Source organism: Ixodes scapularis, unplaced genomic scaffold, assembly GCF_016920785.2.
Source record: "Ixodes scapularis isolate PalLabHiFi unplaced genomic scaffold, ASM1692078v2 PGA_scaffold1__304_contigs__length_218370807, whole genome shotgun sequence".
Classification (NCBI taxonomy): Eukaryota; Metazoa; Arthropoda; class Arachnida; order Ixodida; family Ixodidae; genus Ixodes; species Ixodes scapularis.
The window spans coordinates 56,732,934-56,749,645 of NW_024609846.1; the positions used below are offsets into that span (position 1 = coordinate 56,732,934).

At 41.3% G+C, this 16,712-nt stretch overlaps 1 protein-coding gene across 1 annotated transcript; it reads right to left on the bottom strand.

Moving 5' to 3' along the window:
- Positions 1–11,667: 11,667 nt before the first annotated feature.
- On the bottom strand, positions 11,668–14,956 carry LOC121835727 (the record flags this gene model as incomplete). Its single annotated transcript, XM_042290178.1, has 2 exons — positions 11,668–12,468; positions 14,948–14,956. Coding segments are annotated over 2 exons (810 nt in total), but the record flags the coding sequence as incomplete, so codon positions are not given.
- Between the last annotated feature and the right edge of the window lie 1,756 nt (positions 14,957–16,712).

The window sequence follows — 16,712 nt, forward strand, 5'->3', positions numbered from 1 at the left end:
AAAAAGTATCAAATTGTTTCCTTTGCCGTGACGTCAACGAAAACAAAGTAAAGGTAGCTGCTCAACATCAAGCTGGAACTGCTAGTGGGGTTTCTAAACTCCGCTCTCGTTTTGTGAAACTGTGCTCTAACAAACAAGCCGGCTTTAGACATTAAAAACAATCTGTTAGTTTGCGCATTTTTTTTTTATTTGCCAGTTAGATATATCAACTGGCAAATGACGGTTCAGCGTCAGTTTTGTGTATTACCGCTCATGCACTGAAAAACAAAAGCTTATGACATCGTGAAAAGCGAAAAAGGGGGGGGGGGGGGGTGATATCGATATACTGTGTTTTTGGTGAGTAGATAGGTAGAAAGGTCTCGGAAGCAGTGAGTAACGCTCTACTCTATAGCGCAGAGCGCTCCCCTCGTGCTGGAATACGGCAGCCACGGAGTCGTCAAAGCCTATGGATGCTAGGGCGCAACCCTATAAAAAAAATATGGACGACAGCCAGTGCAAGGGGCGCTGTGACCTATCTCTCTCAACTATACTGCAGAGCTTACCCAACTTTTCTACCCTGGTACTCACGAAAAACACAATATCTCGACCCCCACCTCTTCTCTTTTCGCGATGTCACAAGTTTTTTTTCTTTTCAGTACATCAGCGGTAATACACAAAATTGCAGAAAGCTTTCGTCCCGCTGCGCTCTTACCCCGATCTTAACTCAGGCTTCCCTCGGTGGGCCTCGTCGTCCTCACCCGCTCTCATGCGGTGCACACATTTGCCCCCGTACCACAGTCTAGGTACGCTTTGTAATATCAATTACGACTCTTAATTGATAGTGGAACGCAAAATAGTCTAGCAAGAGGAAACTCGGGTTCTTGGTTGAACTAGTTCTTTCTTACAATAGGGTTGTGGGAATCTTCGAGTTTCGGACTTGAATCGAATAAGGATTGTCGGAACAATTTGATTCGACTTTTGGATTTCAAGTTTTCGAGTACTTTGAGACAATCAAATATGAGTACTGCTGGCAAAAAAAGTTTTTAGGGAACGCTGTTCATATGGTGATATAATGTTCCAATTCCTGTAACCTGCATTCAGAAGCCTTGACTAACCCATTTCGATTAAACTATATAGCTTGTTTTTGCATTTCTGAAACGAAGTATAGTCATGCTCCCAGCATCTTGGCTGCGCTGGACGAAAACCCGTGAATCACACACGTCGTCATTTTTAATTCAAAAATCTTGCATCACCTGAGGACTGCTATGTACACTACAAGGCTATTTTTGATTGTCACGTCGATATTACGGCAAATAAATTTTGAAATTCAGATATCATATCCATAATTCAACAGTTCCATTGCGCTAACTCGCCGCTTCCCGCGGCGTTGAGCGAGAGGTGTCAGCGCAGCGCAAGATGTCACACGACTCAAATGGTTCAGCCGTTTCTTCTCACTTCCCAAGTACGCCGCGGCTCAACACGGGGGCGGATGGACGCATTTGTGAGATTTTACTTTTGTCGTTTAAGTGTGATAATTTACACCGATTTAATTGATGCTAGCCTATTTTCGTGCCGCCTGTCCTGAAGGAGAATGAACTTGCGAAGCTCGTTTTCTTCACTTATTCGGCTTCTTTCTTTTGTTCCTGTCTTGTGAAGATTTCAAATGAACTTTTTTTTTTTATTCGTGTTTCATTTGACAGTTGCCTTTTTGGCCACTATTCTGCACTACTTCATTCGAATTCGATTCGAGTTGGAATTTTACTATTCGCACACCCCTGCTTAATACTGATATTTCATACTATACGGGCATCAATACGTTATAGGCAATAAAAATTGTACTATCGGGGAAAAATGAAATGCGAACAGAGGAGCGCGTGGCTCGCGGTACAGGCCGCGCCGCCTGGAATTGAGCCTAGGAGCGAGGGTGCGTGGCCTACTCCGACGTGTTCACGCCCCTCCCTCTGCGCTCCCCAAGCTTCAGCAGTGCGCCTCTTAGTGGCTGAAAGCTATCACCGCTATCTTTGCTGGCTCAGCGCGTGCGGTGCAAAAAAGCTCGCCGCACTCACCGAGCACGCAAAGATAGCGGTGACAGCTTTCAGCGCACTAAGCGGCGCACTGGCGAAGCTGGGGAAGCGCCAATCGAGGGGCGTGAACACATCGAAGTAGGCCACGCATCCTCGCCCCTAGGTTCACTTCCAGGCGGCGCAGCCTGTACCGCGAGCCACGCGCTCCTCTGTTCGCATTTCATTTTTCCCCGATAGTACCTCCTGAGAGGCTTCTCTAATACAAGGGTCGTTCAAGGTTCTTTTATTCTTGCCGATAAAATAATAATAAAAAAATCCGACAAGCACGATTTAAACTTTTTCAGTGTATTCCCCGTGCGCGTCCAGTCGTCGCGGCCACTGTTTTGTCAGCTCCGTGATTCCTTTGGCGCACAATGAACTAGGCCTCGTGACTGCAGTTGGTGGAACCCAACCGCGCGGTTCATTTACCACCAGTTGTCAGCGTTCGCCGAACTGTTGACACAGTTTGTCTAAATTCGTCTGTAAACTCGTTTTTTTTTTTTTTTTTTTTTTTTTTCCGGTGGCGTGCTTGCAATCTTCAGCTGGTTTAGCTATAACCAGAAAAAAGTTCTGCTCGTTTAACTTTATTCTTTAATAGAAATTTGAGTATGCACTGTTGTACAGAGCTACAGCCGTAGGTGGAACTTGTGCGCATGCGTGAAATACGCCGTTCCGGGTTCGAGTATTCGAAAAAGATTATATTAATGTCCTTCGGCAGTTTTATTATGCTGCACTTGCTCAGCTATTTGTTATGGACAAAACTCCCTCTCAACCTTGAACAACCCTTGTACATTGAGAAATACTGCGGAGACCTTTACGGTATTTTCCTCAAGCGGGAGGAGGATCGTCCTGACCACATTAAGTGATCAAGAGTGGTTTGCACCAGTATTGGACAAAATAATCGATAAATGTATTTAAGTTAAGTGACTAAGTACCTGCTTTATGTAGTATTTAAAGGGATACTACAGCGAAATTTCGGCGCTCATTTTTTGGTCTATATGTGTTCAAAGGAGCAGTATCACATCGAACATACCAATATCTTGTTAAGAAAGTCACGAAAAGAAATTTTAAAACGAATTAAACGATTAGCAAAGAGCACCTGGTGGATGTCGCTAACGCCTCGCTTGTAATGCCCGTCTAGGAACCTTGACAGCTAGTGACGGAGGTTGTCTCATCTCCGGCCACGACGAAAGAAGAGGGGAAGGAGGAACTCCCCTTTTCCCGAGAATGCCTTTTGTGTGTCGCAGAAGTCGCTATTGTCCCCCTCACAAGATTACAGAAGATTAACCCGTCACTCAAAATTCGTACAAAAGCAGCCGCTTCGGTGGCTGGAACGACTAGACCATCCTCTCGACGTCAACCTCGCCGTAGCTTTGCTCGTCCTGAGACGACCTACGTCACGATTGCGTTGGATGTCACGTGGTCTCCGCTGGGCCTTCTCCGAGTGCTTGCCAGAGTGGGCCGTTTATAACAAAAAATACAGCTACCAGGCTCAAGATGCAAACGTGCGATTGTCATTTACGGATATTGTGGATCATATTCAACCTATTTTTGAACACGACGGGAATATTTGAAATTTCGTTGAAGTGTCCCTTTAAAGTACTACTCAAGTTACCTTCACTGTAAAGTATCTTGGATAGAGTACAATTGCTTAGAAATGTAGTTCAATTACTTTTGAAGATACTACCGCATTGCGTAATTTGTATCGATGTCAGTGCCAAACAAAATTATAGTGCCGGACTGACAACAAAAAGAAAATAAACGAAAAAAACCTCGATGTTTTGCCGTAGCGAAGTCAAATATTTAACAAGCAAAAATAAAAGTGCCTTCTTTTTTGTTTCTTCTAATTTGTTTTGTTTGCTATTTTTTGACACTGAAGTCTGCATTGTTGTCGTGGGCCGTTTCCCGTTCTTTGTTGCGCCTCAGTGTGGCAATCTTTACTTCAGTAAAACCACCCCTTTTGTTCGAGGAATATTTGGGGGAAACCTCAAGAAATAAAAGGCGCCTTTGGGAAGGCGTGAGGAAAGCCTTCATTGTACGAAATTTCGGGTGAAGTACGAGTCACAATCGGCACAAAAGCGATGTCTTCACGAGCAAGTCTAAGTCACCATGGCTTATCGGAGTTAGCAACAGGATTTGGTTGCTCGAAAGAAAGTTCACGTTTGCTCGTGCCACGCCCATGCCACTTCATACCGAAAACCTCGAAAAATGGCGGAAAGTTCAAAGTGTATTTGATATAATGAATAGAAGATACTCAGAAATGTAATTAAAATACAGCATCAAATACTTTGAATCAAAGGTATTTGCAAGATACCAAGATACTTGGTATTTGAAATACTGTATCTTGAGTAGAGTATTTCAGATAGGGACAAGTCTGGTTTGCATTCAAGGAGACTGCAATAGCTGAGTTTCCCTGAATATCTTACCTCGTATTTTGCTACGTTCCGGAAAGCTTTGTGTGCCTCCTCGTGTGCACTAACTGCAACCGACTCCCACTTAACCGAATATCTTCTTGACAGTTTTTATCATTTAGATAACGAATATTTCGGACAGTCTAGATTGAACACCATAGCGCCAAGCATGTTTGCAAAGCTGCCGTTCCCCAGCACGTGAAACAAAAGCTCACTCCAAAAAGGGCGCCAGGAAATTTTCGTAGACCGTTTTCGCCGGCCAGCCGCTGTTCCCACGACCGGCCACGAGAGCCAGAACTCTACAGGCAAGTCTAGGGAGCGCATGCAAAACTGCGGTCTCTTCGTTGTGGAGAGCATAGTAATGGCTGAGACACTGTGTACATCACTACCGAATATTAGTTATATTTTAATTTCTGTCGGTTCCGATATGTATTGCGTTCACTCCGTGGTTGCTTTAATGGTCGTTGAAGACCCCGGGTAAATAGACGTACCCGTACTGGCTTCACCCCATTATTCTTCTTTATTAATCAAGAATCTAAACGATTATAAGCTTCAGAATAAAGAGACCGAACTTTCATCTCTTATCTTTTCACTAACACAACTTGCTTCTGCTAGCTTGAATTAGCTGATGCACGTAACTGAGTTTTATAGCTAAACATGTTTCTGCCTTTCCGTGGTTCCTGGAAGGCCCTTTTTTTTTGCTATTCCTACAAGGTTGTGCAAAACTTATGTCTCCTCCCTTCGGCGGAGACGAGGGTGCCATTTTGCTACTGTTGGTACACTGTTAGAACATAGTTGATCTGAATTTGTTCAGAGACAATTAAAAAGGAGAATATCTTTCTTTGCAGAGTCCGATTAGTCGGCAATAGATTTGCAGTTCAGAGACGCGACACTTACTGAAGCTCGCCACGAAACAATCAACTACATGGTTGATTAAATATGAGGTGCAAACTGATATATAATTCCTCAATTTCAACGCGAATCCAGTTGTGAGCTTCGAACTAGTGAAAGTAAAACACATATTCGACGTACCTGGTTCCGTGGTAGACACTTGTGCAGTCAATGTTTCGTCAGAGCGGAGCACCGGCTGTTTTGCGCGGCTGGTGCTCGTAGGGTTTGAAATATACTTATTTTCCTTTACAAATATACGTTTGTTTAACATTTGGCAGCAGTGTAGGCTATATGTTTTTACTGGTCTAGAATTGGAGAGTTTTATATATTAAATAACAGTTTTGCACTGGTTAATAAACCAAATGAGATGTTATTCCTGCTGTGCGCAGAACTTCGGGCGCTGCTCGCCTAACGAAAAGTGTAATTTGCGGAGATGAACTATTTGCTATTTGAAATGTCGGTGAACAACGATGGAATGGCATTGTTTTTGACTAGGAGCGCGCACAAACTAGAAGTTGTTTCAACGCAATGAGTATTTCAGTAATGACATTAGGTTTGGCAGACAGCCCCATGCCCGAATTCGGCGTCTTGCTTTGAATTGAAATTCCCCAATAAAGCCTTTTGTACCTATATTTATTTCTTTATTTTATTTATATCCAATACCCTCGAGATAAGGACATTCAAGTGGGAACAGAGCTGTGAGATATTAACTATGAAGTGCACTTATTAGTAATAGCATGTTTAAACAAAGTAATATCGGTGTTGCTAGCAATAAAGGCGAGAAGGTGGTTCCAGTCTAGATGTTTGTGGCGTAAATGAATATTGAAATAATAAAGTTATGAAATTCGGAATACCAACCTTATGTCTCTGATCAATTCGTGCAGATATGTAGAGTGGTGTAGTAATAGGTTTATGACGAAGGGTAACATTTTGATTAAATATTTTATGAAAAAGACAAAAACGAAAGATATTTCGGCGGTGAATTACAGACGGCTGACCTAAAGTATTTTGGAAACGCTGGCAGTGCGATGATAGTTTTCCAATATGAAACGAGCTGAACGGTTTTTGAATGCATTCAATAAGTCCAATCAGTGACGAGTGAGCGGGGTCCCATACTGCAGCTGCATATTTTAATTTTGGACGAATTAGGGTTTTGAAAATGATTAGTTTTATTAGAGACGGAGTGAGAAAAAAATGTTTTAAATGTCCTAACATGCGGTTAGCACTGTTAATTACGTATTCAACATGAATCTTCCAAGAAAGGTACGTTATATGAAAATCAAGATATTTGCAAACAGACACTGAAGCGAGAGGATTGCTATTAAGATGATAAGTATGACACACCGATTGATTATGTAACACACTCATCGATTTATATTTCTCAGTGTTTAGTTAAATTAGCTACTGGTTATACGAGTGATATACGATTAAGGTAAGTATACAGGAGAATAGTGTCAGATTGGCCGGTTATTTTGCGGTATATTACGGAATCCTCAGCAAGGAGGCAAATAGAAGAAGACAAGTTCTGGCACCAAGTCATTAACGTAAATAGAAAAGAGTAGCGGGACAAATACTGAGCCCTGTGGGACACCCGAGGTGACTAGAACAGTACACGAATTCGTAATATTAGCAGTAACGAATTGTAGGCGGTTAGTTAAAAGGCATGAAATCTATTTAGTGTACAGGAGTCAATGTTAAGTGATTGTAGGTTATGGAGAAGGAGTTTGTGAAAATATTCGTCAAACGCTTTTGAGAAATCTAAAAGCGAATAACAATTGGTTTTATCATGATATTTTAAGAGAATGCTGCAGATAATTCGTTAGGATAGTAGTTGCGTCTCACATAAAATGTTTTCTAAAGCCATGTTATGAACTTGTGACAAAGTCATTAGTTTCAAGATACTTCACCAACTGCGAGTAAATGACATGTACAAATATTTTACATGGCACACTTGTTAAAAAATTGGCTGATAAATAAATTGGTTTTGTTCTTCGCCAGGTTTGTATAAAGGAACCACCTTCCCAACCAACCAATCGCTTGGGACTACGCCATGGATAAGAAACTGCATATAAAGTTTTGAGAGAATCATTGAACCATACATATTACAATTGCTGTCAGTCCCATCTTTTCCGGCGCTGTACGAAAGATTCATTTTATTACGAAATTAAAAGTAGCGCTAAAGACGAGGACAAGTGGAAGACACAGACACGGACAGGCGCTGACTCACAACTGATATTTAGTGAAGAATGAAAGGAAGATAAAGCAGAAGTGCAAGGACAGATACGAAATGAAAAAGAAGACTAACCAAAACAAAAGAAAGCAACAATTGTTTTTGTCTTCAAAATTAAGAAATTAGAAAATAAGGAATAAAAAAAAAGTAAGAAAAATATGAGGCGCAAGTCATAGCAGCTAAAGGGGATACATGCATCAGTGCACCGTCGGTAGCCTTATCGGCGAAGGAATGGCACTACTTACAATATTTGGTGTGAGCACTTCGTTTAACTAGATTAATTTTCAGAGTCCTCTTCTTCCTCTTTCTTTTTCTTTCTTTCATTTAATTGGAGTAGGTTTTCATTTGAATTTTTTGTGTAAATTTTTAATTTTTACCGTACTTTTTTCTTATTTCTTAATTTTGAAGTCAAAAATAATTGTTGCTTTCTTTCGTTTTGGTTAGTCTTCTTTTTATTTTCGTATATATGTCCTTGCACTTCTGCTTTATCTTTCTTTTATTCTTCACTAAATATCAGTTGTGAGTCAGCGCCTGTCCGTGTCTGTGTCTTCCACTTGTCCTCGTCTTTAGCGCCACTTTTAGTTTCGTAATGTATAACCAACTAGCCCGTCACGTGATCCTAGTTCATATTATTAACAATGCCAGCAACACCGACCACCTCTACTGCCACTGGGTCCATAGTCAAAAAAACAGAAAATGAAAATACCGGTACTTGGTTAACGTCGAAGGTTGTAAAGCGCATACTAAAAGCATCATTTAATACACTTGCACTTTCAGCTACGGGTATATCTATACCATCAGATGGTTTAATGTTTGTAATCGTTTGAAACCGAAGAGGAGAAGGCGATCTCGGGATATTTTTTGAGAACAATATTGACTCTGTACCGTTTGTTTCTGAGATATAAACACATTTCGAATAAAAGACTACCACGGCAGAGATATACCATTTTGCAGCAAATATTCCACACGCCGGTAATCTTTTCAAGCAGTGAGAGCCGAGAAACGGAGCGGGATAGCTATAGCACTTTTTGTTATGTGCTGCCTCCACCTAAATTGCGTCTGGCGACATAAATATTGCGCAAAATATTTTTTCTTGTAGAAATGTTTCTTTTAATAATATGAGTCCCATCTAGGACATTCACAAATGTATTTATTTTATTTCAGTGCCTATTACTCTGCCAACGAGTGTCTATAGACCTTTCACTTTCCCTCTTACATGGGGGAAAGAGTCTTGTGGCACGCTTCCAATGACACGCCGCGTGAACCTGAGGGGATGAAATCGGGGGACATCATAGCTAGCTGGCGCCGCAGGGAGCTATGTGCGTGACACAACTTCCGCGACAGCGTAAAAACGAGGCGCAGCGACGCCGCACTTTGCGCGTAACCGCCGACACCCGGGAGGAAAGATTGGCTCTTCGAAGACAACATTATGGGCACCACAGCGAGGTTCAAATTCCCACCCTTCGCCGAGTCGGAACCCATGCGCTAAAGGCTAACGCGTTTCATCGAGGATCAGCGTACTGACAGCGGTGATTTCGGAATACTTTTTCTGCATATAAATGCACAATAAAGTCGAACCGTAATGTGGAAACATTTATTCAAAAATTTCACACGCACCCTCAAACTATGATCTCCTGTAGCAGCTTGTTCACCTGCAGCTCAAAGTTGAGGTTTCTGGAGGTTGCCCTTTCTGGAAGCAGGTTGGTGTCATTGCAGATACCAAAGAGCGCGTGTCATTGCTAAGCGACGTTAAAAAAAAAAAAAACTATTTGCTGTTGTGCAAATCTTCAACAATGTTCGTAGCACACAACAAGATATAGCAGCAATCCCGCGAAAAAGTTCACTCCTCCAACCAGCCGGTATACGTTGTCGTACACCCCTTGAAAATCTCGGAAATAACCTGAAAGAAATGGTAATACGAAATAAGCCCGCAATAAAACGTTTTTCCGGCCAAAAAAAAATAAAGCTTCAACGAAAAAACTGTTTTTGGCCCAATTTGCAAAAAATAATGCCGCGCTTGTATTAGTGCAACTGCACTTCTATAGTCAACAAGCTACAGGTAACATTATTATTCGCAAATTGTTTCTTCAAAAATAGGTGCCCTTCTAGATTTTGTTTAAAGGGCCAATGAAAGAAAAAGTTTTTTTTCAACAACCTGGGTGAGTGTCTCACCCAGGTGTGTCAAAAAATAAATTTTACACGAAAAAAAAACACTTTTTTTAGCGCAATATGGACGGCGAGGGATTTATTTTGAAATTCTGCGCGCACTGGTCCACGACGTCACACAATTGTAATTCGCTCAACGAGACGGTCATCCGCCCTTTCCACCTCAACGTGAAGGCGAAGCCAATCCACCTCTTTTCCACGCGCCTGAAAGGCCGAGAGAGAAAACAAGTGGAAAGAAGTGATTACCGACTAAATCGCGTCTCGCGCCGTCAATTTTTCTCTAAAAATGTTCTTCGCGTAAAAAATTTTCTTTTTTTTACATGCATGTCCTAACCAGACTGGTTAAAAAAAACATTTTTTTTCTTTTTAGGGGCCCTTTAATCATTTTCTATTCTTCACAGCGCGTTATTAGCTTTTACTTTTGGTGCAACCATAGAAAACGAAAAAAACAAACAAAAAAACTGGCAAGGTAACGCAAGCTACCTCTCTAACAAAAAGGAAAGCCGTTTTTATATTCTATCGCGGTGCGGCGTTCCTCAGAGATAACTAAGAGGCTTACGCTTCGTGAGTGCACCCTGCCGTGGATTTATCTCTTTAGTTGTTGAAATCTCTGCGTACGTAGTATTGACATATCATTTAAAGCAGTTTTATGCCCAATTTCTACGCTTTTTTTTTTTTACTGAATACGAGGTACGTTAGTTTGTTCATGACTGTTTATCAGAGTAAAAGTTTACTTGGAGAACATAACCCAAAACATTGCCGGTTAAATACAATACTTCGTTGTTGTTTTTTTGTTTTTTGGGGGTATGGTGGTTTGTGTTATACGGCACATGGAACTTGTTTCTCGACAGGAATCTTTAGCACAGTATATCTTTTATGAATCGGAATGCGCAAAAAAATGCCAATTGTGTCAGAGGGCCATATAAAAAAGGGGCTAGACCATTGACATTCTGGGGCTGGCTTTTAGAAGCAATTGTTTTGCGGGCCAATAGGCGCGAGAGTCGCCGACGTTGGGACGTTTAATCAACCGTCTGCTGTAGACTGAACGGCTGAAGAGAAGGCTTCAGCTGAGCATATGTATGACGTTTTCACATCAACGTCCGGATACCGGAACTATCCCTAGAACCACCAGTAATTCTACGAGGAACAATTTAACGCGAAAACAAAGATTCAGGAAACACACCGATCTGTTCACAGGGATTATTCTGGTACGAAAACGTTGTTAGAATGAGCCCAAATCTACTGAGTTTGAAGTATTAGTTCTTCTGTGGTCCAGCCACTCTATTTCCTATTATCCGCTACGACTATCACTGAAGACTCATTGTTTCCTTTCACAATATAAGCTAGGTGCTTCCGGAGTGACATTGTTTTGCAATTTTTCGACGTTAACTAAAATAGAGCGAAATGATTGGTGCACTGATGTAGATACATCATTGTGACAGGCGCTGAACGTTCCCATGTCCCTAGAGAACAACATGGCATTCGCTCATGAGACACCGGAATAACTGTCTGTGCCGCATTAACCTTCACTTAACGCCTAAAGTGTCACAATACGCGGCATTGCGAACACTTGCTTGAAAGAGCATTCGTTAATTGTTGCGTTGTGTATTGCTAGTGTTTCGTGAAGGGTTAATGGGGAAATGAAAGTGGAAAGCAAGATGTGCACGTGTTTTGAATAGCATGTGCGTACGAGAGCCCTGGCCTACTTTTGCATGCCCTGGGTCTGTGTTAGCTGTAAGGGTCAAAAACAATGTTCGTAATTGATAGCATGAAGCAAAATATGCTAATGAGAGAAAACTCAGTTTTTTGTTGATCTCTTGGTCACTATTGATATTACGCGCCACACGGGCAGTGACAAGTTACAGGTACGTTGCCGTTGGACGTTGCGAGAGGTTTCAATAATTTATTGAGAAATTCGTAACTCACTTTACTTACCGACTACTCGGGGAGCGGATAGAACTAGGGGCACAATCAGAAGACCCGAAGCTCCATAGCAGACCGAAATCTGTCCGACGCCAAGGTAGTCGGCCATCAACACTGTCTTCATCGTGATGATGCAAGCAAGGAACATGATGACGCAAAATGAGGCCAGAACGAGCCACGCAAAAGAGGTAACATATGGAAGGAGTGTCATAGAGGGTCCCAGGAGCAGGTGGCAGCACAGGACGAGGCTGCTACGTCGCAAGTACTTCCTGTCAGCCAAGAGAGGAAGAGCCAAGCGCCCGACAAAGTCTGATACTGAAGAATACAATATGATCGAAGTGGCCTTGAATAAAGGAGCACCCTTGTCCTGGCCATAGTCTACGATGGTTGTCGCAAAGACGACATGAGAGTAATGAACTATAGCGCACGATATTGCAATTACGTAAAACATTGGGTTAAGCAGCATTGCACGTAGGCCCGGTGGATTATCAGTTGTATTAGCAGCATTATCGCTGGAAGCTTTGATGAGTATTCTTGAATGTGAAGCTTCTAAAGGTAGAATGTTTACTAAGGTTGGATGTTCAGGGATATCTTCGATATTCTGAAGCGGTGATGCCCATTGCGGCTCTCTCAAGGTAATGGTGAATGCAGTTGTGTGCATTGTTATTCCACCGAGGATCAACAGCATTCCATAGAAATTGTAGGTATCCTTAAGATAAAGAAGCAGGTACGGGAACGCGATGCTGCTGCAGGTTTCTCCTACGAACCGAACTCCACTTGCAATTCCTCTGTATTTGTCAAAATACTCCACGACAATGGTGGCAAGAGTGACGGTCATGACACCGGTTCCGGAACCTGCATTGGTAGAAAAAATGAACAAGGTTGATTAGCACCCATTATTTTTCTGAACAGGCGCAGTGTTGTTTAGAATCTTATAAGAAAATACCTGGCGTCGAATGAATTTTTCTCTCCAGAAAGTGCTTGAAAGTATTTAAATAAACGCAAAGATTTGTTTTGTATAAGTTAGTTGCTGCAGCGGCCGGCTGCAACGATCGTCGGTTAGAGCCATCATACTTCAGTTCCCACATGAATTGCTTCGGCGCCTTTTAAATCTACAAGTAGAGGCTTAAAGACCTGGATTAATATGATCGATGATGTTGCGTAAAATCTTGCCTGCATAGCTCGTGTACTCTTCGATATTTCTTATAGGTATACTGCCATTACGTGGGCTATTTTGGTTTGCCTTAAGCGGTACGTCACTTCTTAAATCCAAGATAGTTACAGATATTAGGGTTTATTCTAAGCGAACTGGTTAATAAAACCTTGCAATTAAACGTTCGTTTCTTCCGTATTGGTAATTAGCCTGAATTACGTACAAATGCTTTCTTTAAGCTTTTATAGTTTGTAGGAAAGATTTCTAATAAAGCAATGCACAAGCTTACCGTGTATTGCGCCGTACGTCAGTGACAACCCGATGATGCTCGATGTGAAAAAAGATGCGATTAGACCAGACCAGGTAAGCACGCTGCCTATCCTCATGATTTGGATCAACGATAATTTTTTCTGCAGTATCCGAACAGTGATGCCTGCGCGGACGTAATGGAGTACAGATATCATAAATAGTTGTCATGTGATTATTTGGTCAAGTCATGTTGCAGACTTCACCGTTACATGCAGAATGGGCAGTAGAACACAGCCAAAATCTCCTGCACATCCAACACGAGAAAGCAACGTAATGCAATAGCTAATATGCAAATGCGTATATATGAGCAGCCCATAATCTAAGCGTGCTGGATCATCCTGAAATTTTAATTTGTATATAAATATAATTTGTGTCTGCTATTTCTAGCAGAGTAATTAATGTTTTAAATTTAAAGTAATTAGATACTGTTGATGACCGGACGCGGAACTTTCCATGACAAAAACATTTAAAGGAAGATATTTTCCGTAATTTACGAATGCACATTACTCAACTTGTTTGTTTTATTAGCGTGTGGAGTCTTGCTTAGTCTATTTAGAGCTTAAAGTTAACTTCGGTGATGGTTTAGATGTATTACTCCGCAGAGAACTAAAACACATATCAACACATCAATGAAAGGTGTGCAGAGGGATTTTTATCTATATGAGTAACGCTGCTTACTTCCATGCGCAAGAACTTATTTTGTCCCTTCAACTTAAAGATAATGCAAAACTAGTAAATATTACACAAGCGATTTTTTTTCTTTGCTTCATGAAAGACTTGACCAAACTCACTCAACAACCTTTAACAGCATCCACACCGTTTTCGCAAAAGATACTACGGGATCGAAATTCACACCAACAACACGCTTCGATTTCTGGGCCTGTAGCTTCTCTTGGGAGATAACCATACATTTTGGACATATTTACCACGATCTAAAAAGCGACTTCTTCCGTTTGATTTGGCCCATTCTAAAATCATTAAACGAGGAATAGTGCAGAGCTTCATAAAAGCGCATTGGAAAAGTCGTGCGAGTCTACACCTAAAAAGAGCCCCAGTTTCCTTGTGTTTGATGTAGCAGATTGTTTGGCGAGAAGAAAAATTAATGCTGAAACAAGAAACCGGCCAACAGTGGTCCCCTACTTAAATACAATATCTCACAACTTGAGGCGGATGGCTACAAAATATGAAATACAGGTGGTCCTCTCAGCTCCGGACAAACTCAAGATGTGCCCAAGGATCAGTAGACCACAGAAATGCCCCAGTCTATGCATTGTTCACATAAACACCTGTACGTGAATTGCGACGTCCACGTCATCTAAGAAATACCGTGCTGCTGTCGGAAGGTGTATGTAAGTCAAACTTGACGTTGTGTTAATGTGCGATTACGAGACCATGCCATACCTCTTTAACCTTCACCATCAGGGCGCCTTGCCATCCACGTCGAATACTGCCATGCAGCCCCGTGTTTACTCAAACTCTAATCCTCAAGCGCTACCACAGCAAGAGGGCCAGAGAGATTCATGAGGCCAAATGTATCATGGATTGAGGGGACATGTGCATAAGTATTGTTTCAAAAAAAGCAGCATTATCTAGAATTTTTTAAAACGAGCGGGTCGATTTTCTATTCTTGTTTTGTTGTTAATTTCTTAGCGTTTTTTTTCTTCTTTTTTCAGTGTTTTATAGAATGTATTCACTTAGCTCACTTTGTTCACCTCTGTGATACAAGCAGTAAATAATCAGTTGGTAAGCAGCGCTCTGTCCTGTTCCATTGTTCATTCCAGTCCTAGTCTTTTGCGCTATCATTTTGTAATGAGTAACCAACAAGCCCAAGAGTTAATTTTCATTCGATTTTTTGTGCTATGCATCGATGTCGCTGCATATGTCTGTACTTAATTATTTTACTTTCCTGTAATAAGCTATTATGGTTCCTATACAATTTACTGAAAGTTGCCATGAGGTCGAAACTCGGGGCCGGACCTCGTGAAGTAAACAAAAGTTGGCCTTTTTCACGTGGCTCCGGAATTTGCATATATGCAGATGCTAGATAAATGATTTTATCTGAAATTAGCTTGTGACATGAACGGACATATTTTACATTGACATGAGTATGCCCCACTGTATGATACGAACATTGGAGTCCAGAGTGTGAGAACAGCTCTGGTTCAGTTAGCGGGAGTTTATTTAGCTACTCATTTCTCATCCGTAGTTAGTTAGTTTTATGAAGAAAAAAAGTGCACTGACAATCACCCACCTCAATCTAGTATCGCGGAGGATTCAAAAATATATACTGCATCTAAGCCCTTTTTTCATATTTACAAGTTAAACTTTTCTTCAGTGTGGAAGCTAATTCTTCCAAGTTTCTTAATACGAACGAGGAAGTATTTACCATGTTTTCAAGGATAATTTTAAAGTTCCTTATTATCTTTATCCTAGTAAAAATTTGACCTTAATTAATAATTGCACGCATTAGGGATTATTAACATCTTTGAACAAATATATACTGTGATCTTCTGATTCACGGCACCCCCTCCCCCCCAAAAAAAAAATATTTTTTTTTTATTTTTATATAGTGTCAGAAGTCTACCCAATCAGTATTTTGTTACAGGGAAACATATATTTTTAATTAAGTAAAAAAAAAAAAAAAAAGAAACGCAACCGCTTGAAACCGAAACCGAAACTGGACTGGGGAGGAAGAAGAAATACAGAGAGACGTGGGAAAAATCACGTCGCTGTGCAACTTGTTTACTTTTTTTTTTTTAGTCAACGTATTTGCAGTTTTTTAGAAGCCACAAAAAATGGGTTTCGTATTGCTTTTCTATTTTTAATGTTGTGTGTGTGCCTTCGATGACAAGCGACTTCGATTATATTTGGTGGTTGTGTCTAAACAATAGAAAACGGCATGTGACCACTAGAAGCAAGTGAGCGCAATTCAAACCGGCCAGTTCTCGATCGGTGGTTTTCGGGCGAAAAAAAAAATAAAACGAATTTCGAGCCGGGAATTGTTCTTTGAGTAGTTGGGCTCTTATGTCGTGTACAGATAAAAGCCGCAGCAAGCATAAGTACCCTGTCAGTCTTCCTTTAAGTATTAAAATACTTTAGTAGATGTTTAAGAACTATCTAAGATCACGATCGTATTGCAAATACGATCTGCTGAGGGAAGTATTATATCGCCCTAAGAATGTTTTTTATGCTTTTTTCTAGCCACTCTCGAGAGCAATTGTCGTGAGAGCAGAGGACGTACCCTGACGTTTATGTCTCGTGGAGTGCGCATCGTGAGCGGTGCACGGCTATGCTTTTTTGGCACGAAGTGCTTAAACGTGCCCTGAGGAGGTTTCTGAGATCGCCCTAAATGTGGCGACACCTTACTCTGCGGGCTCTAGGCATCTTAGAAATTCATAAATCATAACGCTGCGCGGCCGATTTCCATTATAGGAAAGCAATCCAAGATTGCAACACACCGAGGTCATCTTTGGCGATGGGAGGTGCATTGTTCCGGCAGCCAGGACGACATGTGACCAATGAAAACGCGACATTTTGTTGAGATTGCAAACGCCGTTATTACAAAATGTGTATGTTTTTGTAGACGC